We start from the raw sequence: 25,157 nt of genomic DNA, 5'->3' as shown, positions 1-25,157 counted from the left end.
GAGGTATTCGTCTTCTGATGGCATAGTGTTTACGGAGGATGAAATCTCCATGGACAGCACTTGGCTTGAGGTAGGATCATAGCCCGTAAACACGTTAGCGGCCGCCATCGCCGGGCTGAGAGCCCTTAGCGAGGCGGCGTTGTAGCCGGGAGTGAAGGATGTCCCTCAAGTTGTCAAAACTGGACCCACCTGAACGAAGGTGTTGTCTAGGCGAAGCGGAGAACTTGGCGGTGACGATAAACCCAAGTTTCAGGGGTACCAAGGTGGATGTCCGCAGAAATAGCAAAAAACCTACGGAGGCGATGTGGAGTGCGTCCGTCACCATCGAGCAATCGCAGCGCCCCCCCCCCCCCCCGTCTTGACGGCACATCCTTCATTGATATGCGTCAAAATATTTTCGTCCATTTCACAAAGGCCGAAAGACTTCAATAATGATGCCGGTCTTAACAGAAGGAAGCTTCTCCAGTACTCCATGTACCACCGCCGTCGCACAGTAAACGCTGTAGCGGCCAACATTACTAGAAAAAAAATACGTACAGTACGTGGTAATCCATGATATGCGAAGCACGAATGAGGAAGGTTGATATGTCACTTTAAAATCAGCACAACGTTACGGAGTTAGGTCTACGTGACTTCCATGTCATGATTATCATGTTTGGACGCGTCATTTGCCTTCGTCATCTGTTCACGTCACCTGATACCAAATTTGGTACATGCAGAGCTAGCGAAACAGCCGCAAGCGTATCATGAGCGTGGTAAGTTGTCATGTTCCTACATGACACACGTCACATGGTTATCATGTTTGCACCAGTCATATACCTTCGTCATCCACTGACATCACGTAACACAAATTTGGTATATGGGGAGCTAGCGAAACGGCCGCGAGCGCATCATAAGCGTAGCACGGAGCCCCCACCTTGTCACGCTACGGCGTCGGCAGCTGTCAGCTACAGCTGCGGGAACGCGCGCTTATCCTCGCCCCTAGCAACCGGAGCCCCCACCTCCACGACTTGAACGTGTCTTGCCACCGTCTCAATGCTGTGCGTTTGAAACGCGTTTGTAGAGTTTCTGCTGCAAGCGTTTGCGAAGCGTTTGTGTTGATAAGACGCTGGCATTATGGCCGTCAGGTGGTGGTGGTAGTGGTTAGAACAGGAAAAATGCACCTAATTTCTGCAGCCCGGTCGGGAGCACGGCGCAGTGCGTAGTGTCAGGTACAAGGGCAGGTGCAGTGCTTCGCCGCTCCTCTCGCTGTTTGCTCTCTCCTCCCTGCGTCCCACTTTACCGTCCGCTCGCGCCTCTCTCGACCGTTCGCTGGCTGGGCGCTTTTCAAAAAAAAAAAAAAAAAAAAGCTGCATATCCATGGAGTGAATGATGGAGAGCGGGGAGAAGCATCCATCCGTCCATTCGTTCTTGCTTCCGTCCGTCCATGCGTGCGTCTGTATGGCCGCCCGTCCGTCCATCCACCCGTCCGTGCGTGCGTCTGTTCGTGCGTCCGCACGTCCATGCATCCGCTCCTGCGTCCGTCCATGCATCCACCCGTCCGTGCAGCCATCCGTGCGTCCGTTCATGCATCTGTCTGTGTGTCCGTTCGTCCACCTATTGAACACTCCAAGTACCACCATCTCGCAACTTTTCATCGTATATTCCTCATATAGAAGCACCGCCACCCAGTGGACATTTCAAGGACTGAACAGGAGGAGGCACACGCACACTTTCTCACGGCTTGCGCCTCGTGTCTACTTCCCACCTTTAACCACCTCGAGTTCATCGTATATACTACAGGTTTTCCCACTGAATTTAATCCAAGCGCCAGCCAAATTGATTAAGGCGCCAGTCAATTTAATCCAGCCGCCACTCAAATTAATTCAGGGGCCATTCATTTTAATGCAAGTGCTACGAAATTAATCCTACCGCCAGCCGATTTAGTCGAGACGCCATCGAATTTAATCCTGATGACATTGTGACTTCAAAACGACCCAGAATTTTCGGATATGTGTGGAGTGAATAGCTTTGGAGTGAATTAAAGAGGGAAAAGCCATGAATGAGTCAGTAGTGACACAATGTGACTCGCGCGACTTCATCACGCCTATCACCAACGTAAGGACTCATCACACCTTCGACATACATATCAAAGGAAACGCTGTCCACACAGTAATAACTTGATGCCTATTAACCAGGCCAATGATCTCATCACGAGTGACTCAGGTGACGTCCTCACGCATACCACCCACGCACGCACTGTCTTGACCTTCCGTCATGCATATCAAATGAAACGTCTTTGAAAGGGCAGGAGCTTGATACCTATAACTCGGCCAAGCCACCAGATCACCAGTGACTCAGGAGGCGTCATCACCCATATCACCCGCGCACGTAATTTACTAGCGTGCCGACATGCATACCAAACGAAACGTCTTTGAGAGACGATAGTTATAGCGCGAGAACAAAACGACGACACATGCAGAGACAGCGCTCGTGCCTTTCGTGTCCTTCTTGTCTCTGTGTCGTCGTTTTGTTCTCGCGCTATAACTATCGTCATGCCATACCAACTAGCCCAAGCTGCCACACGTCCTTGAGAGAGAAATAACGTGTTACCTATGACTCGGCCAACTGACTTGATCACTAGTGACTCAGGTGACGTCATCACGCCTATCATCCACGCACGCAATGTCTAACCTGCCATCATGTATACCAAACGAAACGTCTTTGAGAGGGTGATAACTTGAATGCAGTCAGTAGGCGTAGTGACGTCATCGTTAGTGACTCACGTGACGTCATCACGCCTATCACACGCACGCGGTGTCCAAACATAGCTTCATGCATAACAAACGAAACGTCTTTGACAGGGTAATAACTTGAACGCTGTCACTAGGCCTAGCGACGTCTTCACTAGTGACTAGCGTGACGTCATCTCGCCTAAGCCTCACGCAAGCACTCTCTAATGTGCCTTCATGCATATTAAACAAACCGTATTTGAAAGGGTATTAACTTGAACGCTGTCACTGGGCTTAGTGACGTCATCACTAGTGACTCACGTGACGTCATCACTCCTATCACACACGCACGCAGTGTCCTAACCTGTCTTCATGCATATCAAACGAAACGTCTTTGAGAGAGTAATGACTCAAACGTTGTCACTCGGCCTAGTGACGTGATCACTAGTGACTCGCGTGACGTCGTCTTGCCTGACACCCACGCAAGCACTCCGTAACCTGCCTTCATGCATACCAAACAAAACGTCTTTGAGAGAGTAATAACCTGAGCGCTGTCACTCGGCCTAGTGACGTGATCACTAGTGACTCGCATGACGTCATCACGCCTGACACCCACGCAAGCACTCTGTAACCTGCCTTCATGCATATCAAACGAAACGTCTTTGAGAGAGTAATAACTCGAATGTTCTCCCTAGGACTAGCGACGTGATTACTAGTGACTCATGTGACGCCATCACGCCTATCACACACGCTCGCGCTGTTCTAACCTGTCTTCATGCATATCAAACGAAACGTCTGTGAGAGAGCAATAACGTCATATTTATGACTCAGCCAACCGACTTAATCACTAGTGGCATACGTCACGCCATCACGACTAACACTCACGCAAGCACTCTCTGACGTGCCTTCATGAATATACAACGAAACTTCATTGAGAGAACATTAACTTGAAGGCCATGCAGGCAGCGTCTGCTAGTAAAAACTGACTGCTCGCACTGCACAGCCATTCACCGGCTAGCCGGTATATGTAGGCACCAGATCGCGTGTTTCGAATTCAGTCAGAGGCGTCTTTACATGGCTTTCGTTTAACTTGACGCTTTTTTTCGTTTTAATTCGTTTAAACGTTTTAATACGTTTTAATTCGTGCTAGAATACCGTAATGCTGGTTATTTATGATTCGAAGCAATTGCTTGAAGTAAACCTGAAGCAGACGACATTGTGTCGCAGCTGTTTTCGGCGAGTCTGTTTCACGCAGACGACGGGACAACGTGGTGCGACGCGAGCGACAAGCCGGGGTAGTTACAAGTTTCTGCCCGTGTCATCGTTAGATGAGCGCTTTTGCAGGCTTGGGAATAAGTGAAAGTTTGCGCTTCGACCACTTGTGCTATGGAAGACCGAGACTCTCGGCGCCTCAGAAGGCCACGGAAGGCACCTGACTAACCGAAGGAAAAGTACGCTCGCGTTTCCCCTGTAGATTGTTGCCGGATAATAGATGTTCACAGGCGTGTAGGTGAGTTAAAAGTGCTCTCCGAAACACTAAAAATCAATATAAATACCGTGCGTTCTATTGCCGCTGTGACCGTGACACAACTAAAACACGTGGTGGTTCGTCGAGGAAATTTAGACCGGACGTGGTGGACGCCCTGCAACGAATCGTACAGGAAAATCCATCCTTCACGCTCGAATAAACAAGGAGGGCTCTCAAGGATGAGATGCCTAACATTGAAATGAGCACGTCGACGATTGATCGGCTTCTTGATGGCCATGGTTATTCGGTGAAGTTGCTGACCCCGAGCCCAGTAGATAGAAATCGCGCCGACGTGAAACAGCTATGGTGCCGATATGCCCAGTGGCTTCAAAGCGAGGGAACTACGCTAACACAATACTACATCGACGAGACCAACTTCAACGTATGGTGCTCGCGCAGTTTCAGAAGGGCGAAACGAGGTGCTCCAGCAAGCCGTTTGTAAACTATAGTGCGAAGGGGGCGAATATAAATATAGCTTGCATGTCAGCGAATGGCCTTCTCCATTGGACAATTGCGGACAAGGTCCACTGGGCTGTCTTCAACGACTTTCTCGCAGAAGTGTCGAGTAAAGTTTCACAACAGGAACCAGGAATAGAGGTAGTGTTCCTGTTTGACAACGCACCAGCGCACCGCCGCGCCGAACAGGCTGTCCTCGCGGCAAGCGACCACTTAGTCAAGTGGCTACCGCCATACAGCCCATTCTTCAATCAGAAAGCTCAAGGCAAGTGTGAAGGGCTTCCTAAGCAAGCGGAGGGATGATCTCACGACACCGGGAGGGATCTCCAAGAAAAAACATCGCCGTGCTCTGCTGTTTGAGGCCGCGGGGCGCTCTATGCAGCCCATCCAGCGTGTGGACTGTGCCGCTTATGATAGGCACAATTACACTTTTGTACAAGCTGCCCTCGACTGCCTTGATATGTAGAACACTGCTCAGCAGCACGGGTGCGTGTTCATGAAAACTGCTTTGCCTGTATAATAATAAATTTTGTTTCTCACGGACTTGCCCCGGTTTTCTTTCATCACCCACTTCATAACCAATTTAGCAAGCTCGACGTTATTAGAACAACAACTTTTTCTAGAGGTACGGTGGATGTTTTAACCGGGCATCATCTTTGCTTCCGAAAACATGTCAGGTAGGTTGTAACTATAGAGACCGGCTCTATAGGCACTAGAAAACCGGGATTTATGCGCCAAAAATACGGGTGGCTAAAACACTGTTTTAGGCTCCCGAAATTGTGAATATAGGCACAATAGACTTTGAGAAAACTCAAATTTTCCAATAAACAGGTGCGGGATCTGTCTCTCTAACATGAAAGCAAGCAAAAATTCTTTAGTTTATAATGGTACAAACGCATAAAGCCCAAACTCCATACGCGCGAAAATGCACGCGACAGCGACGAGCGACGCTATGAGCGACGAAACAGGGCGTTCGCGCGACGTGTCGCGTGCTCGTTTTCGCGCGATCGCTCGGTTCTCCAGATTTGGAAACCGTCGCTCATCGCCCGGAAGTGCTGGGCTCAAGCAGCCAATAGCGAAAAACCGGAAAAGACGAAGACTACATAGGTGCACGTGGCCCTGCCCGAGTCACGTATGCGCAACAAGAAATAACGCAATGTTTATTACGCATGCGCATATAAAAAATGCTGCAAGGCAATAATAAACACTTTCCGTTCCATTACACAACAATGTATCTTATTTTTAAATTGGAAACCGCTCGCTACGCGGTTTTCTTGGTGCGAGTTGACGGCCTCATGCCAGCAACAGTGGAATTCGCTCGCCGAAGCCGTCGCGTGAATGGAGTTTGCCTGCGCGAGCGACTGATCGCGCGACGCCGATCTACGTCGCGTCGCTCGTCGCTGTCGCGTGCATTTTCGCGCTTATGGAGTTTGGGCTTAATGGTTTAGCATTATGCGTTTTCTAGCGTTTTCTCGCGGGGTTCGCAGAATACGGTCTCTCGATTTCTAGTTCAGCATGGTCAGTTAAGTGTGCACCGTCGAATAAACATGCTTCTGGGTCTCTTTCTGTGGGGCATATCTGAGAAGGGCTACGCATGGGCAACTAGCCAGAACACAATGCGCCAGAAGGATTTTTTTTTTATTTTGCGGCGTATTAACTTGGTCTAACCACACAGGCTCAATGTTTTTTCTGTCTGTGAACACCTTAAAGGGTCGTTACACAAATTTAGGAGCTTTAAGAAGGGAAAAGGAATGCATGCACTGGGTGCTCAAGATCTCATTTACCAAGATTGCAGTACTACGCGCGTCATAAAGAGGTGATATGCCAAACAGAACACGGCTTGACCTTGATCTCATGGGCGTGCGCCCCAACATGGTGAAGGTGATAGAATGGTCCTGCATATGTCAAAGTAGTACGTGACACTGCGAGAACTATTTGAGACGACGTGTGTAATTTGTGCAAACGGTTGCCTAAATAGAATTGTGGAGGTTGACAAAAATGCTAGAACGCACAGACGAGATCTATTCGCCTTATTTATTTAATTTCATATCGAGAGAGATTCGAGACTAAGGTGCCTCCATGCCTACATTTTGTTTGCGTTGGTGTTCTCGCAGTTCTCGCATCGTGTCGGTGCCAGCATTCACAACGTTGGGCGTGGTTTTGGCGCATCGTCTCTTACATTGCAGCGGTGTGACGCTGTGTATCGTGGTAAGGATACGTTAGCCAAGCCAGCCTCTCCAAACGTGCGCGCAGATAGGGACCCATCCCATAAAAACTCGCAGCACAATACAAAAGAACATCGAGACGGCAGAACATTGCTTGCACGCACGGGCTGACATGGGAATCTCATGCGAGTGCATGACGGGCTCATGCACGTCGTGTGATGCTCCAGCTCCGAGTGACTCTGATACCAATAGCGGGGAAGGAATTGAACTTGCGAAGCCTACATAGAGTGAGTGGTGAAGGTTTCAAGCACACCTCCTCAGATCACGCTTTCGCAGCTTCTAATGATCAAATTAAAAAAGATTCTAGTGATACAAAGCTGTTCCATTGGGCACGTAACCTTTTACGCTGTCTAAGTGAACATTCTCAGCTGACCTAGTGAAGCACCACATGTAAATCCCAAGTAAAGCAGAAACTACATAGATATTGCTTTTTTTTATCTGCACTTTACTTCCCCTGCTGACTCTTCACAGTTTCTCATTCGTTCTTCATCTTCCTGCCGCTGCACAGAAGCACCTCCTGCTCTCTACGCATCCGAGCGGACGCTGTAGAGAGGGTGAGCAGACGACGCGACATGGATCGTATACATGTGTAGAGGCTAATCGACCTTCTTTTTGGCTAAAATGCTTTCTAGGCTTGGCAGTTCTAGAAGTAACTGGTGAAATAAGGGCATGCAGTTTGCACCCCACAGTGTCCCGAAATTTAAATTTTGCCGGGCAACATGAATACCGGGCTCCAGCGGTACTTGAAGGCAAAATTTGAGGTTAAATAGCGTTTATATAGGCATCACTTTTGAAAACGGGCATTTGTAGGCACTTATACGAATTAAGGCAGCAACGTTCGAAATAGGCATATATAGGCACTATGAAAACACTATAAAAGCTCTCTTGCCCTCTAATTTGAGCTCCTGTGTCACAATGACACGATAAAAACGCAAGAAACGAAAGAGGCATTTGCATATAATCCGGCCTCTAGTCATAACACTGTAAATCCGTAATCAAGCATAAGACGCACGGTCTGCCTGCTCCAAAACTTCCAACAAAAATATTTGTCTAACACTCCTTCTGCTGAACTTATATTTCATCTAGTTATCCTGTGAAACAAATCCGTTGTAATAGAGGGCAGTCCCCATACATGAGGTACATACTATTGCTATTTGCAAGTGACCATTTGCTGATGCGCCATTGAATGCTGTGCCTGACTCGTGCCTTTCTTTCTACATTCTACGCCACGCCGTTTCTTATGGGTTAGTGTGCTTGGAATAAGCGTGCCTGTTTGATATAGAACGCCTGTCCGTTCACAGTAGTGCGGCCTGGCTGCCCGCATTTTCAAGGCATACATCGAAACACGAGAAGCAACAAAAAAGCCGCCTACATCTTCCCACACGTTGAGCTGGAGTAAATGCGTCGCAGAGTGGTCAGGGTTTCGGTTTAATGTTGCATAATTGAGTTTGGTTTGGAAAATGCTTAATTGTCATTTCGCCTCTATTATTTCTATATATTAAATGAAGGAGGAGCGTTGCCCTTAACGAGTGGTGGGACGCTGATGACCCCACTGCGGCTTGAAGGTGCTGTTGCTTCCGTCGTACCGACTCGAGTAAAAAAAGCGTTAAGTCAAACGGAAGTCATGTAAAGACGCCTTTGACTGAATTCGAAACACGCGATCTGGTGCCTACATATACCGGCTAGCCGGTGAATGGCTGTGCAGTGCGAGCAGTCAGTTTTTTACTAGCAGACGCTGCCTGCATGGCCTTCAAGTTAATGTTCTCTCAATGAAGTTTCGTTGTATATTCATGAAGGCACGTCAGAGAGTGCTTGCGTGAGTGTTAGTCGTGATGACGTGACGTATGCCACTAGTGATTAAGTCAGTTGGCTGAGTCATAAATATGACGTTATTGCTCTCTCACAGACGTTTCGTTTGATATGCATGAAGACAGGTTAGAACAGCGCGAGCGTGTGTGATAGGCGTGATGGCGTCACATGAGTCACTAGTAATCACGTCGCTAGTCCTAGGGAGAACATTCGAGTTATTACTCTCTCAAAGACGTTTCGTTTGATATGCATGAAGGCAGGTTACAGAGTGCTTGCGTGGGTGTCAGGCGTGATGACGTCATGCGAGTCACTAGTGATCACGTCACTAGGCCGAGTGACATCGCTCAGGTTATTACTCTCTCAAAGACGTTTTGTTTGGTATGCATGAAGGCAGGTTACGGAGTGCTTGCGTGGGTGTCAGGCAAGACGACGTCACGCGAGTCACTAGTGATCACGTCACTAGGCCGAGTGACAACGTTTGAGTCATTACTCTCTCAAAGACGTTTCGTTTGATATGCATGAAGACAGGTTAGGACACTGCGTGCGTGTGTGATAGGAGTGATGACGTCCCGTGAGTCACTAGTGATGACGTCACTAAGCCCAGTGACAGCGTTCAAGTTAATACCCTTTCAAAGACGGTTTGTTTAATATGCCTGAAGTCAGGTTAGATACTGCGTGCGTGGGTGTCAGGCGTGATGACGTCACCTGAGTCACTAGTGATCAAGTCAGTTGGCCGAGTCAAAGGTAACACGTTATTGATCTCTCAAAGGCGTTTCGTTTGGTATGCATGTCGGCAGGCTAGTAAATTACGTGCGCGGGTAATATGGGTGATGGCATCCCCTGAGTCACTGGTGATCCGGTGGCTTGGCCGAATTTTACGTATCAAGCTCCTGCCCTTTCAAAGACGTTTCATTTGATATGCATGACGGAAGGTTAAGACAGTGCGCGCGTGGGTGGTATGCGTGAGGACGTCACCTGAGTCACTCGTGATGAGATCATTGGCCTGGTTAGTAGGTATCAAGGTGTTACTGTGTAGACGGCGTTTCCTTTGATATGCATGTCGAAGGTGTGAGTGCTTACGCGGGTGATAGGCGTGATGAAGTCGCGCGAGTCACATTGTGTCACTACTGACTCATTCGTGGTTTTTCCCTCTTAAATTCACTCCAAAGCTATTCACTCCACGCATTCCTGAAAATTCTGGGTCGTTTTGAAGTCACAAAGTCATCAGGATTAAATTCGCTGGCGTCTGTATAAATCGGCTGGCGGTTGGATTAATTTCAGTGGCACTTGGATTAAAATGAATGGCACCTGGATTAATTTGAGTGGCGGCTGGATTAAACTGACTGGCGCCTAGATTAATTTGGCTGGTGCTTGGATTAAATTGAGCGGGAAAACCTGTAGTTCACTGCGGCCCAACGCTCGCCCAGCGAGTATAACGTATCAACCCTTTCTTGTGAGATAGTGCTCAATGTACAAGCCAATGGCTGATAAGGGGGAATGAGAGACAGGAAAATTCGGCTTCTAATTAACGCGCACGCTCCGAATTTTTTTATTGTTCGACAACGCACAGAAGAAATCTCCCACCGGCGCCACCTTGGAGGTCAAAATGTAAGACTGGTTACACACTACTACTACGACTACGAGGGACGTGGCCCCTAAAACATCCGGAAATGTGTGCTTGAGACGCTCGCTTGTGAAACGCCGAGCAGAGAACGCTGTTTGTTTTGTTCCCTTAGAATTTTTTAACCTTGCACGATAGCTACTAGAGCTTGAAGCGCATACCGCGTTTCTCGCGACAGAAAAACACCACGTGCGGCGAACGGCATTATTGGCTGCACGGTGTAAGAAAAAAAAACGATTCTTCGAACGCTGGGTTCTCACGTGTGAAACGCCATTATGGACGCTACACAAAGCATTCGCATTTCCTCGCAATTTTCTTCGAGGAGGTGAGGACAATTTTTTCTCCCCTGGGAGCAGCCATATTTCCCTACAATATCGCGTTTTAGTTTCGGGAGATCAGATGAAAAGGAGTCAGCAGCAGCCTAAGTTCGTTATGGAACTGAGAGCTCCTATCACACGGTGTGAAATGTGAAGTCGTCGAAGGGTTTTCTGACCATATTACTTTTGAAGTCACCTCAAACTTAGCGTGTTCCCCTCAAATACCCGAGATCAAAACTGTTTTGAACTTTCCTAAAGTTTATGACACTTCCGTACTAACACTTGGCCTCATAATTGAATATTGTAGAGAATTTCGCAATACACATGCGCTACTTTTTAAGTTTTGTGACAATGCCTATCAAAGTATATATGCGCCACGAAATATATTAAATTGGGCCCAGTACACCCATGCTACCATAAAGATATAACCCATCTCCCTCGGCACGTAAGGCACTTACATAAGAATCGTCATTCCAAGTATAATGATAATGCTTCTTGAGCTAATGCATTGAAATGTAAACAGAAGCCAAAACCAAGAGGCTAAAAACTATTACTCTAGCAATGCCTTCACTAAACTTCAAAAAAAAAAATCCATCCAGATTCTAGAGGTCGATTAGTCCTGCATCATCTATGCACTCATCGTTTATTCTTGATGGCCAATCCTCCCCAAATCCTCAAGCTATAGCAAATGCCGTTAATATTTCTTTTGAATCTGTTTTTTCCACCAATAATGGCAGCACTCCTTAACTTTCCGCGTGCAGCAAACTACCTGCTATTCCTAATCTTGAATTGAGCTTCTCTGTGAAGTGCACAGCCCCCCGCCCCGCCACGGTGGTCTAGTGGCTAAGGTACTCGGCTGGTGACCTGCAGGTCGTGGGATCGAATCCCGGCTTCGCCGACTGCATTTCCGATGGAGACGGAAATCTTGTAGGCCCATGTGTTGAGATTTGGGTGCACGTTAAAGTACGCCAGGTGGTCGAAATTCCCGGAGCACTCCACTACGGCGTCTCTCATAATCATATGGTGGTTTTGGAACGTTAAACCCCATATATCAATAAAGTGCATAGCCTAAGAGTAATTTTGAAGTTACGAAACACTCTGGCCCAGACGGTACGCCAAGTATACTTCTAAAGTGGTACTCACTATACGGTGTGCTAATTTCTTACCGTAATATTTTAAAGTAAATATCTGTAACAGCTTTCTAACCGCGGAAATTAGCAAACATCGTGCCCTTAAGTCTGGAAACAAGCAAATACCAAATTATACACCAATATCTTTGCTTTGTATACCAGCTGCACACATTTCGAGCATTTAGTAAACAAATACTATATAGAAGACCTAACGCACGTAACATATTTTCCCGATCACAGCAAAGCTTTTGTGCTGGCAACACAGTTGCTTGAATTTACGCACGGCATTGTTCTTTTCTTAACGACTGAAGACAGATTTATGCCCTATTTATTCACTACTCTAAGGATTTTAACATGGCTTTTATGCCAAACTTATAGCTTCTTCCCAATTTTTTGGCGACAACAAGGCGGTTGATTGGATAGATTACTTGCGATCGCACTCTAAATTCGTTACGTTTAACCACCTGAACTCATATGAAGTACAGGTCACATCAGGTGACGTAGCAGATTATCAGCAACACCCAAATTAAACTTTAAATATATGCCTTATCTGTAAAATTGTAATACTCAAGATCAAAATGCGTTCATTACTGTTTCCTTTTTGTCGTTTTGTAGCAGGAGTAAAAGATGGCAATTGTCTAGTAACAGCAAAAATATTGTAGTCACGAGTCGTGACTACAGCATTTGAAAAGGTCGTGACTCACAACCTTTTCAAATAAGAAATGGACCCTTCATTTTGCATATACTAATGACGATGTAAGCGTAGTACGTGTCACGGAGTTTAAATACATTGATCTAACTCTCCGAGCAAATTTAAAGGGGCGCATTATTTCAGAACAGTCCATGATCTTCAAAAACTTGGGTATCTCCGACACATGTTAAGCAACTAGACAAAAAGATACGGACTGACAGTGCATTCGATTTCGGCCGAACTAGAATAAGGGTTGGTTGACATGGCATAGATATGCGAAAATCAGTTAAAAAATCAACAAAATCTATATTTTGTAGCTATGACCAGCGTTTCTTGAATACACTTCAAATGCAAATATTTTATCAGTGCAGCCCCCCAGTGCAGCCCCCAACATAGGAGCACTTGCGATCGTGTCATCCTTCTGCATAAATATGATAGTTCAGACTAGGTCAAGTGTTCTAGTACACATGTCCATTGCATCTTCTATCCATTGCATATCCATTGCATATCCATAGCTCACATATTCATTGCACCCAGTGATTTGATCCTCTAAATATTGTGGCCGTTAGATCAATTAAGAATTGTTCTCGTTTTCTTTTGTTTGTTGTTTGCTTTTCTGAAGAATGTGAATTTTTGGAATGAGCTTGATGGGTGCCTGCACAGACTCAGTTCTGAGCAATTAAAAAAAAAGAACTGTGTGAACATTCATATTGTTAAACTGTATATTTTAATGGTGCAGAACATTCATAGTATTTACAGCTGCTATGTTTCGAAAACTGAAACAGCAGTATTTGTAAATAGTTAGCATTAAGGCATGCTGCTGCCACTTCAACCACTTTCCCCTTTTGGGAAATAAATTTTCTTCCGAATTCAATAAATAAGTTGCTGTCCCCAGTAACTAGTGGCTTGTGATCAGTTTCCACATGAAACTGCAGACCAAGCAGATAGAAGCAGAAATGCTCACAAGCCCTTGTTAGTGCCAGTGCCTCTTTCTTTATTCCCGCATATCGCGTCTCCATGTCAAAGAGGGATCTTGAGGAATAGGCAACTGAGAGTCTCCGACCAGCTGTCTCTTAAAAAAAAAACTGCTCCAAAACTGTATGACGATGCCTCCGTTGACGCAGTGTGACAAGTATAGGGGTCGTAGTAAGTGAGCATTGGAGTTGTAATCAAAACTTTCTTGGCGGCGTTGAAGCTTGCTTTCGGAGACCACTACAGACTTTCTTTGATGTCACGAGTATAATGATGTAGAATAATTATAGTACAGTATAGTCGCAAGCCTCTGCGGAGAGCAAGTTTTGTCCCTGAGCCGACTTGTACGACAGAAGCTGCGTTAGCACAGAGTTTAAATGCATGCAATAGCCCATGGCTGCGACTCTACGGTGGTACCAAGATCTTGCTACACATCTTTTGACATGCCAGAGTAGCAAGCCATGGATTCCATTAAATCCGAGACTCTGGCACAGTTTGATGCGACTCACACGGACTTTATCAGGATGATGTAAGAGACACAAGAGAGTAACATTAAAGCAATTTTCTTTATTAAAACAAAACAAAAGTATGAAATGCTTGTTCCATAGCATATGAAAATGTTAAACATACAAGGTTATGTGATTAAACAATATTTGTTAAAATACCAGTCCCTGCAGCAACCTGTATATTTGGCATGCAGGGTCGTCAATAAAGTAACCGCCATTCATGGGGTCCTCGCATAAGCAGGGGACGTTCTCAGCATCAGATTGTCCAATAAAAGGTAGTATGCAGCTTTTATATTTTCAACTTGATTTTCAAGTCTTTCAAGCCCTTGACTGATTCCACAAAGAACTCCTGTAAAGAAAAGCATTGATGAAAAAGACTATTTGCAATAAATTTTCACCCACACAAATGTAAGCTGATGGCATGCTACAGGGTGAAAATAATTACACCTATAATAGTAGAATACTCTTCTACAATATCAAGATTCTTGGCAAGCCCCAAATGATGGACAAACAGAAGATGTGTAGCACTATCAGTAAGAAGTTTCGCATTAGCTCAGTGCCCCAAATTTAAATGGAGGCTGCTTGAACCCAATAACTTTACCAGCAAGGATAAATCAACTGTCCTAATGGCCCCCTAAGCCTAGAAAACAATCTAAAATCAGTAGCTAACTGGTGTATGAAGTGGCAGATGACATTAATTACAGGTAAGTCAAGTTTATTTAGGATAACCAGAAAGAATTTTTCTACACTATCTGAGACACTCAACTCCAGGCAAAGAACACGGGTATCTTGGACTAATATCAAATGACCTGGGACGTGAGGCACACATAAATCACTTGACATCATCTGCAATAAAAAGGCTATTCTTTCTGAAAAGGCACCTCTATGTAGCACTGTATACAACAAAGCTAGTTGCCTATAATACTTGTCAGACCAGTACTTGAGTACCAACGTCTTGTTCCCATCGACAAATAACTTGATAAACTGGAAAACATGTAGAGGAGAGCAGTCAGGTTTATTTTTAGTACATACCGCACATTTGACTCCCCCTCCGAATCAATACACGAAGCAGGAACACCGAATCCACATAACCGTGCAAGCACGCTTGCCATACTAAGTTTTAAATTGTTTCACAAGAAGCTTTATATTGATAGCACAAAATACTTATTTTACCCATAAACTAGGCCCTGGCATCGTAAGCACCCACACTCACTTCAGGTATACTGATACAAAAGTAAGTTTCAAACTTTCCTTTTTTATACAAGCCATTAAGACATGGAACAGTCAAGTCTGCCTGCATATTTGGGGTTTTTTTTTTAACCAATAGTTTTTTTTATAAAATGCAACGGCAGTAAAGCTGCTGTGATTTTCACACATGAACTGTTTGCTGAGATGAAAATACTTTGCCCTAGTTAACATGACACTGAGGTGACCAATTAACAAAAATTCAATAATTAACTATAGTTATTGACTTGAGGACAAATGTTTATATTAACCTCTTAAATACTCAATTTTTAAAAAATTTCTATCAAAGAGTGCCTATTTTTCATTGCTGGAATCGAATCTGATTGTACTAAAAAGTAGCTAGTTGATGTTGAAAAAATATTTTCACCTCATACTTAGTCAAATCAACGGAATAAAGTTCATTTTTGAACAATACACAGGAAACCAGCCACCTGCTGCTAATAAAATTTAAAAACTTATTAAACCAAACAGTTATTATGCCACATCTTTCTTCACTTCTGTAGGCTAAGCACCCTTGGTGTATTCCACTAGGGGAGCATCGGGGCTGCGCGGAAAATTCGAAAACGCGCAGTAACGCGAGGCAGCTTCATGTTCACGTCCGAGCTGTCTCTATGATCACTGGAGCAGCTACTCAATTCACCTTCATCACTGTCTTCACTTGTAGGCAGATGATAAATATCTGTACTCGAATCATCACTCAAAGAAAATGGCGAAAATGAAATAGCATTTTTTTCGCGTTGACAAGTCGGCTATGACGGGGTCGCCACCACTGCATGTTGTCTTTCCATACAAAACCCACACTCCTGCCGCAGGCAAAAAACAAATCCTCGAGAAAATGCTGTATTCTAGTGGCTGACACGCAATGTAAGCCATAAGTGCGCGCTTCTCCGCCTAAATGCTAGAGGGTAGTACCCATTCAGCTAGGACAAGTTCTACTCGTCCAAAGCAGTTTGGTGACAGAGTGGGCAGGCAAAGCTCTGTTCGTCCAAAGTATTTCAGGGATTAAAGGTTGCAGAGAGTGCCCATTTATGGCATACTTATTTTTTAGAAATCACTCAAGTTTCACTTAGTTTGAGATGTTCGTCACTGAACTTGACGGGCAGAATCGAAACTGATAGTGGCCCGCGCATGCCAAGAGTAGATCAAAGGGATGACACATGACAGGGAAGAGCCGAAATTTAAATGAAGGTGCGCCAAGGCAGAATCTGGTCAGAAAACCAACACCCATTATGAAATACGCGAGCAGACAGCCTAATGTTTGCGTGCAATATGCAGTTGAAGTCCGTTTCTCGCTTAAACTATAAAGAGGCGTGAAAAATTGTTTCGGCTGTGTGCAAAAAGAAGCAGCACAGTGGCCGCCCTAGTGCACATTTTCCAGAAAGAGAAAATTTTGCTATTGCAGTTTTCATGCGCACAGTTCGACACAAAAACAGTGATCCCACTGGGGACTGGCAATTTGAAGCAATTTTTGGAGCAGCCAAATTTTTGTTTTGGAGCACTTTGGAGCAGTAAAATTTTAGTTTTGAAGCATTTTGGAGCAAGTGATGTTGTGATTAGGAGCATATTGGAGCACTGAAATTTGAGTTTCGGAGCAGTAAAATTTTAGTTCTGGAGCATTTTAGAGCAGGTAATCTTGCTATTAGAAGCATTTTACAGCAGTAAAAATTTAGTTTTGGAGTAGGTAACCTTACTAATGGAGCACTTTGGCATATATATACAGTCAAACCTTGTAATAACGAAGTTGAAGAGGAGTTGTAATCAGTTAAACCTGGATATAACAAAATTGATCAATTACCAGAAACATTTGTCATAAAGAGGACTTTGTTAAATGCAGGTTTGGTACGAAAATTCAGAAAATAAACGCGCAAATCAAACGAAAAGGCGACCGAAGGCAGAGCTAACCCAAAACACTTATTTTACAGTAAAAAACAGTTATTATTGCGATGGCAATTATATGAACACTCTCGGCGGATTTTTGCGTCGCCACCATGTTCCCAAACTAGTCCAAATTGATAACATGCCCCCGCGCATCGTAGCTTTCACGAGCCGGTAAAAGCGCGCGAGCACTGCTGAAGCAGAGATCAAATGAGTCTGCCTATCCCTAGCCTGGAAAGTGCATAACATCCCCCGTGTGTTAGACACTAAACGCGCTGTTTATACAAAACCGAGGTACAAAACGTAATAGCAGGTACAGATGTGAGTGCAAACTAACAAGTACCCTAGTTGTTAATTCGCTGTGTTAGAAAACTGCACTCTTTTCACAAACGACGCCTGTACAGCGAGCGAAGTGGTCTTTGTGCGCCCGGCAACTAAACGCAATCGTACCGGTCCAAGTCGAAGGCGCGCGATTCTCCCCACCGATGGATAAGCGCGCGCACAAGCATAAGCGCATGCATGAGGGAGATTTGCTGGATCTGCCGATTACCGTGTTTACTCGTGGAATGAACCCACCTTTTAAAAAAGTCACGGGAGTTAAAACAGCCGAAATTTCACATGGTGGTGTTGCTTATCTTGGTCCGCGAAATGCACGGCAAATCATTTTTGCATCCCCAAGCTCTTGTTTTCTATCGCAACAAACATGCACGGGTCTTGTCGTCTGGCCGGTCTGTTCCCGTGCTCCAGCATATGCTCTACCAATTTTATGTTTAAAACCAGCCGTGTAGATAGCGCACCAGCTAAATGCGCCCTGTGCATTAGTTGTCCACCTAGGTTTACCACGACAAACCCGACAACAAAAACGCAGCGTTGGATGGCGCCCCACAAACGTTGCGGGAGCACAACAGGCCATCAGCGCGGTTGCACGTTGCATGGCCTCCGAGATGACGGCGCGTGGCGGGCACTCTATGGTGGCGCGTTTCTACGCCCACCATCGCAGAGGCCGTGCCCTTTGTTTTTTTGTTTTTTTTTTTTGCTGCTGTGCTTGCGTGGCAGTATAAGCAAAGAGGTTTCTCCTGCATTGAACAAATGGCACTCTTCTGCAAAAGGTGCGACTTTTAAAGTTTGGTTGATTTCCAAGCTCGCGCTGTTCACAACTGTTTGGCATGGTTGTTAAACTATATTTTGACACTTACTGCGTCATTATTTTGTGATATAATGATTTGGTTATTAGTTGTTTCGATCGTCAACAGCGCTGGTTATCATACCGAAAGAAACCGAAAAGATACATTTAAATTTTTTCTCTTTTTCTGAGGAGCGAGTTGGAGGGTGGGTTCATTACGCGAGTAAATACGGTATTTGCTTTCCGCCAACGATTAGTCCACTACGAAACTCGAGATCACTTTGCCAGCTGTCCCTTGGTTCTTTCAGGATGGTAAAAGTATCAGTTAACTTGCATGGAGGGTAATTCACAGTGAACGGTTACCTACAGCACGTACTTCATAAGCGACCCTCGAGGTCGCTTGCTTCACGCGGCATACACCAATCCAGTGTTCCAGCCTGAAGAACACTCACGACGAAAAATAATAAAACATTGTCCCCAGTGCATAGTTCTTGTACTTATTGGCACAGTTAACAAAAGCAATTTATACACTACATTGCGAGACACCACTAATTACCTGACGCGACTCTGCTAATCGGAAGCTGCTCCACAGGGCACGTCAACTTATTTCGTTCCCTCCTGCTCAACAGTGCCGCCAGCTCAGTGCACATTGTCTATAGGATTGAAATACAGCAAGTTATATACTTGGTTCCGCATTCATGTACATCTGGGTTCTGTCACATGTTACCTTCACTCGCTCGGTGCAGCATCCCAGTGTTATCCTTAAAGCTTGCCCTAGGTTGCATCTTATGGCGTGTTTTGGGTGGCTTGGTGCTCGCTATTTCTACCGTGCATATCCTCAGACAGTGCCACACAACTTATCATAGTGAAAACAATGTGCATGATGGTATGATGCTACGAACCTCAGTAAACTACGGCTCGGCAAACATCTCTTCGTCGCCATGTTTTGTCGATGACAGACTTTTTATTGGCTCACTTACAGTGGCGGCAGCTGTACAGTTGTGAGGAACGTGAGTGAGGAATTGAAATGGTGCTTTCATAGCTGTTAAATGCACCCTGATGATGAAATGAGTCGAGGTTTAGTCATGAATGGACAGCCAGTATTCTAAATATACACGTAGCTGAAAATTTTGGAAAAATGTTCACGACCCCTTTAACTTTTGTTTTGGAAAGCAAGAATTATAAAACCACACTCGTTTCACTCCTTGGCATCTAGAGAATCCAATGGCATTCAATACAGTGATATCTGTTCAACCAGTTTAATAAACATCATTAAATAATGTTTACATTACCATTTTAAAATTACTTCCATTACACTACATAAAAAGGAGTAGGTAATATTTTTAATAGAAGCACATTAAATTCATGTTCATAAAAGTTTTTGCATAATTCTAGCTGAAATAATATGACATTTTAGGTTTAATGACCACTTGCCCCCTTAAACATAGACTGAAATAAAAAAGTCTTGACAGCATTAGTACTGCTCCAGCTGAAATGCGGTTAATTTTTCAATACAAGTGCTTGGAAGCAATACTTCCTTAATTTGACATGCAAAATGGCTTTGGTCCTCAGTAAGATACTACACTCTATGGGATTGAAAGAGCCTCTCCTTCTGTGCCTCATATCCCAGCTAGCGTGTTGTGCCAGCCCCGAGCAGCTCAGTCATCGCAAACCGTTGCGAATGGGCAGTGAGGCAGCCAGGGCCATAGCTGGTTTTTATTTTTTTTTTTTGCCAGCACAGCTCATGATTTTTTAGCTTCTCGCTTCCCGCATCAAAACGACTGCACTAGAAAATATTGCATTGCTGCATCCTTCCTAAATGACCAACCGCGACGTTCATCTCAACTTTCCTATGGCTACCACTCGGAACCAGTGAGGGGATACTCGCAGGCCCGACCCTATTCGCCTATGTGATGTCTTAGTAACGTCTCATTCAGGCGCTTGGTGGAACCACCAATAGCGCCATAGGCACACATATCTAATTGTGCCTGGGTTGATGATAAATCCACATCTGTTGATGACTTGCCTTGTGTGCGTCTTCTGCATCATGTCGGAGGGTCATATTCTTTCCTGACCCCACGTAGAATAGTCCTCATGCAAAACAGTCTCCACAACTTTAAACCAAACACAACATAAGCAATCTTTACCTTTTCGGCTGCCAAGTGTAGCAGTGCTACAAAAGCCACAGGAACATTAATGCTAGCCCGGTTGATGCGATTCAGTTGGGGTCCAACATTGTCATACAATTTTCGAAAGGTGTACTTAGTAATGGCTCCCTTGTCGGGCACATTTGCAGAACTTGGGTCATTCTCCTGAAAGTAAACGATTATTTAGCACACAAGAAAACACAGAACTATAATGTATACCCAAAATTTTTTGTTCTAAAGAACAACTTTACAGTCCTGCATTAAAGGGCCCCAAACCACACCCGATATTTTTTTAAAGACATTTCAAGTAAACACGCACATGGCATGCAGAATACCGTCATGATCAATGACATCACACTAGAAGCCACAGGCGCCCCACAAATTGCTAGGCGAAATGCCTTCTATCTGGCCATTCCGACTTCCCCAGTGACGTTCGCGACACCGACTTGTCGCATCTGTGATGATGTTGGCAATCGATGCTGCCATTGCTCGAACAAAAACCTTCGACCTCTGATCGACTTGCGAGCAACTGCCCATACTCCTCGCTACTCACTGTGTTGCACGCATTTGCGCCCTTGCAAATCGGAAATTGTGGCCCATAGAGCAAAAGCCAAATCATTAGTGCACCAATACAGAGTCTATACGAGCAGGATTGGTACGATTATGGGCCAGCACAGATCAGCAGCAGGTAGCAGAGGAGCGCAGCGTTGAATTTGCAATAACCGAAAGAGTGCCTTGCCAATGATGTATGCATGTTAGAAGAGACTGGGAGTGGTACTGGGCAAGGAGAGAAAAGCGGCTTTGGAAGCAAAGACCAGCCAATTCACGGAGGGTAGTAAAGAAAAAGGTGAAACTAGCAATTGCCACGTTTTGATCATGAAACACTTGTAACTCCACTAGTACGGCACTGTTTTGAAATTTCCTCACAGCTATGAGTCCACTGCAGAACCGTGCGCAACTACAACACACCTAAATTTCAACTTGTGGGTGGTTTAGGGGCTTTAATACCTGCAATTTCAAGCACATGAATTATAGTCACACAACCTAGTATTAAATAAATATCAAGAAATGTGCATTTATTGTTTTTCACACTTTATTGATCATAGTTTTGCTTTTTTTTTTTTTCTTCCACTGGCATGCGCATATGATGCACTGGGAGAGCTGTTCTTGAGCAGATTAGTGCTTTAAAACACAGGCGGGGAGTTTGGGTAGGTGCAGCATGGCATTCCAAGTTCAGTCATGTGGTTTGTCTAGTGCACAGCCTCTGAATGAGAGGACCCCTAGGTGCTCCGATGAGTCGGGGATACATGACAAGTTGTTGCGACTTACAAGAAGGCTTTCAGTGATGGCAGTACAATGGTGCCACAAGTTAACAAAGATTGCTAAAACATTCATTTGAGATGATGAGTTTTCTACTGTGACTGCAGACTAACTCTGAGCCCGTGAATGATGTCCACAATACACCTTTAAGGGAGGACGTGGCAATGAAAACTATTTTTATTTATCGAGATCGGCACGCAGATGTGATAGATGGTGCCGGTATCTTAACTGAAACTGGTTTTGAACTATCTGTTGTTTTTGAGTTTCAACACTTCCCGAGCTCCTGCCGTCACACCAAAACTAACGATTTCGACACAAATTCACCAAGATTTGATTGTCGCATAAGGTCCCATTCTATGCCGTGAAACTGCTGGATTTTTTTTAATTATGTACTATACCCAGATTAAAACAGAACAATTTCGGGTCAAGTAACAAACATAAGGAGAGAACAGCGCTTTACAACAAGTGGTGAAACACTAAAAGTTGTAAAGGAATATGCCTACTTAGGACAGCTAGTAACCGTGGAGCTGCACTATGAAAGTGAAATAACTAGAAGAATAAGAATGTGGTGGATGACATACGGTAAGCATTCTCAAATAATGAATGGTAATCTGCCACTAACCCCCAAGAGGAAGGTATATAAAAGCTGCATCTTGCCGGTACTTACCTACAAAGCAAAAACCTAGAAGCTAACAAAGAGGGTTCAGCTTGAATAGAGGATGATGCAGCGACCAATGAAAAAGGAAAATGATAGGTGTAACCTTAAGAGACAGGAAGAGAGCAGAGTGGGTCAGAGAACAAATGACGGTTAAGGATATCAAGAAGAAATGGACATGGGCCAGGCCCGAAGCGCGTAGACAGCATAACCACTGGTCATTAAGGGTAGCCGATTGGATTCCCAGAGAAGACGAATGCATGAGGGGGAGCAAAGTAAGGTAGGCAGATGAGCTTAAGAAGTTTTAAGGCATAACATGGCAGCAAAAAACACAGGACCGGGTTGATTGGCAGAACTTGAGAGAGTCCTTTGTCCTTCCTACAGTAAGCGTAATCAGGCAGATGATGAGTGTGCATATTTCCTTTTGCACCATCTTCACTTCTGGTCATTCGGCGAAATTTTGACTCGCATGTGTAGACCAGCGCCAACGTAATCTTTGAAAACTAGATTCGTCACATGATGTGGTCATTTAGAGCAACTGCAAATATCAGTCGTTATGCTAAAAATTTGTTGCATTTAAATTTGTGAGTACTATGCACATTGTTTTACCATCCACTTTTACAAAAAGCCAATATAAAAATATATATGAGGTGCAGACAAGTATCGACAGCTTAGCTCGAAATTGGAGCTCGAAGAAAATGAAGCTCAAGGTTAAAAAAAAAGGAAACTCGAAAGGAAGCTGGTTTTATTTTTCATTGGAGCAACGGCTATTTCGATCCTCGATCTGTCCTCGATATGATGATACAAATATGGGGGTGATGCACCAAGGGGAAGCTGCAGATTTTTCTAAAGCCAAATACTCTCATAATAGTCTTTGATCTTTGATGACAGCACACTAGTGAACTTGTTTTTAACTTCCACTGCTTATTTTCATGTAATATTCCACCATTATGTAAAGGTGCTCTCAGGACTGCAGAAAAAAAATGGAAAAAAATTGAACATTCCAACTAGATTTACCATTCCTACTGCCATTTAAAGCCTACAGGTTTTGCAACACTTTTGCAGCATGGTCAGAAAACTCTGGCTCACATACTCTTGGTAGCCTCAACTACCAATTGGCATATATTGTAGCGCAGCACGCGGCTGGAATTCACAATATATTCCAAAATCAGCTAAAAAGTGCATTCTCTTCACTCGACAAATGATGCTATAAGCTCAAAAATCATTGCATCACACACCGAAGTATAATCCAATGGCTGATTTGAGCATGGCATACTCAGGAGTTACTAGAGCCACCGCAAAAGGCCACACCCTGTCTACGTGTGTGCGCGATCGCCCTGAAAAGCCAAGCCTTCAAAGCAAAAATTAGAGAAGAGCTCAAGGTCAAGAGGCACGTGTGATGTATCTTCTTCCCTCGTTCCACACCTCCCTGCTAAGCTTCCAGTGCTTTTGTTGGGATGAAAAAAGAGAGAAAGCAATTGCAGCATGCGACAAATCTTTAACTCCGCTTCTACTGGAAGGATTCTAAAATTTCTTGAGGCAGTGAATTCGTGAGGCAATAAGCTCCTTCACTGAATTCATTCCACAGCTGCTCTGAAAAGTGTAGCAGGGCCTCTTTCATGTATTCACACGATCTGTAGTTTCTCTTGGTACAAAGGCCAAGTACAGACATAATTCAAAGTAAAAAGAGATGACTGAACTGTCGAAAATCTTCAGATGCTGATGTGTATGCATGGCAAAATGATGCTGGCTGGTTCAAAAGTCCTTTTTCTCCCTGCCTATTTCCACTTGAAGGAAAGCTGAAGTGGTTTTCAAGTTCGGGAAAACTTGGTCAACATTATTGTCGACGTTGCTGCAATTTTTTGCGCGGGCGTTGCTGCAGGACTTTAAAATACGCAAGAAAATATTCAACTAGACCGGGCCCACACAAGAGGGACTATGGGTGTGGAAACAAGCTACGTCATCTTTGGGAAGTTTGGTAAAGTCACTTTCCAGTCCAATGTAAAGTTCCCACAGCTCACTGATCTGAACTGCAAGAGCACTACATATTTATGTAGCCAAGGCTCAAGTAACTCTACAAAACAATGAAGGTTTTGTAGCTGAATTACAATATCTTTCAACTGCAATGACAACAAGTGTCTCGTATCTTCAACTCTAGCCGCCATGACTAACTCCGCCTGAGTGCCGCTGCCAAAGGCCACGCTTCAACCGTGCTGCTTTTGCAGGTGACACATCATGCCAATGACGACGCAACCATGTTCGCTCACCATCTCATGAAACCCTGCAGCCACAGTGTTCTTTTTCACACACACAAAAAAAATGCTATCGGTGTTCACTTTTTGCAACTCCCACATTGGTTTTCAGATTTAGTGGGGATCACTAACAGTCCCTGCACACTCCAAAGTCGTTTTTTCAAAAAAAAAACTTCAGCTTCCCCTCATGGGCACTTCACACACTTCGTACATTTGTGAACTAGAGTTTTATTTCGAAGCACAATTTTTTTTTCATAGTCGTATGGTTTTTTTTTTCTTTTTCAGAATTTATCTAGCTGTTACTCACGAATGAGCCAAGTGCATGTAACAACAAAAATGTTTTTTTTGTTACTTTACAGTTTCCCCGTAAATTTTAGAACTTTTTTCTCAAATAGATCTGTCTGAAGAATTCAACAATTAAAAAATACATATTTGCGTGCAATTTGCAAAAAAATACAACAAAAAACATCGACCCTCAAGGGGTTTACGCTTAGATGGCATTCAAAGCATGTGCAAGTTAAACACGATGCATCAGGATATAACCGAATTTACCAGAATTGTAAAGTACAGCCTA

At 44.4% G+C, this 25,157-nt stretch overlaps 1 protein-coding gene across 2 annotated transcripts in view; it reads right to left on the bottom strand.

Annotated features, from left to right (window-relative positions):
* Nucleotides 1-14,007: 14,007 nt before the first annotated feature.
* The window catches only part of LOC119175875 (condensin complex subunit 2), a 93,997-nt gene continuing 82,847 nt past the window's right edge, over nucleotides 14,008-25,157 (bottom strand). For both annotated transcript variants that reach the window (XM_075876344.1, XM_075876343.1), the window contains 2 exons: nucleotides 20,357-20,521; nucleotides 14,008-14,315 (listed from right to left, as the gene is read on the bottom strand). In XM_075876344.1, the coding sequence (XP_075732459.1) occupies nucleotides 14,256-14,315; nucleotides 20,357-20,521 (225 nt within the window). In that variant the 3' untranslated portion in view covers nucleotides 14,008-14,255. The remainder of the gene's footprint in view (nucleotides 14,316-20,356; nucleotides 20,522-25,157) is intronic.

The sequence above is a fragment of the Rhipicephalus microplus genome, chromosome X (assembly GCF_043290135.1).
Source record: "Rhipicephalus microplus isolate Deutch F79 chromosome X, USDA_Rmic, whole genome shotgun sequence".
Classification (NCBI taxonomy): domain Eukaryota; kingdom Metazoa; phylum Arthropoda; class Arachnida; order Ixodida; family Ixodidae; genus Rhipicephalus; species Rhipicephalus microplus.
Note: the sequence above shows the minus strand (reverse complement) of the source record. Positions and strands in the feature narration are given on the sequence as shown.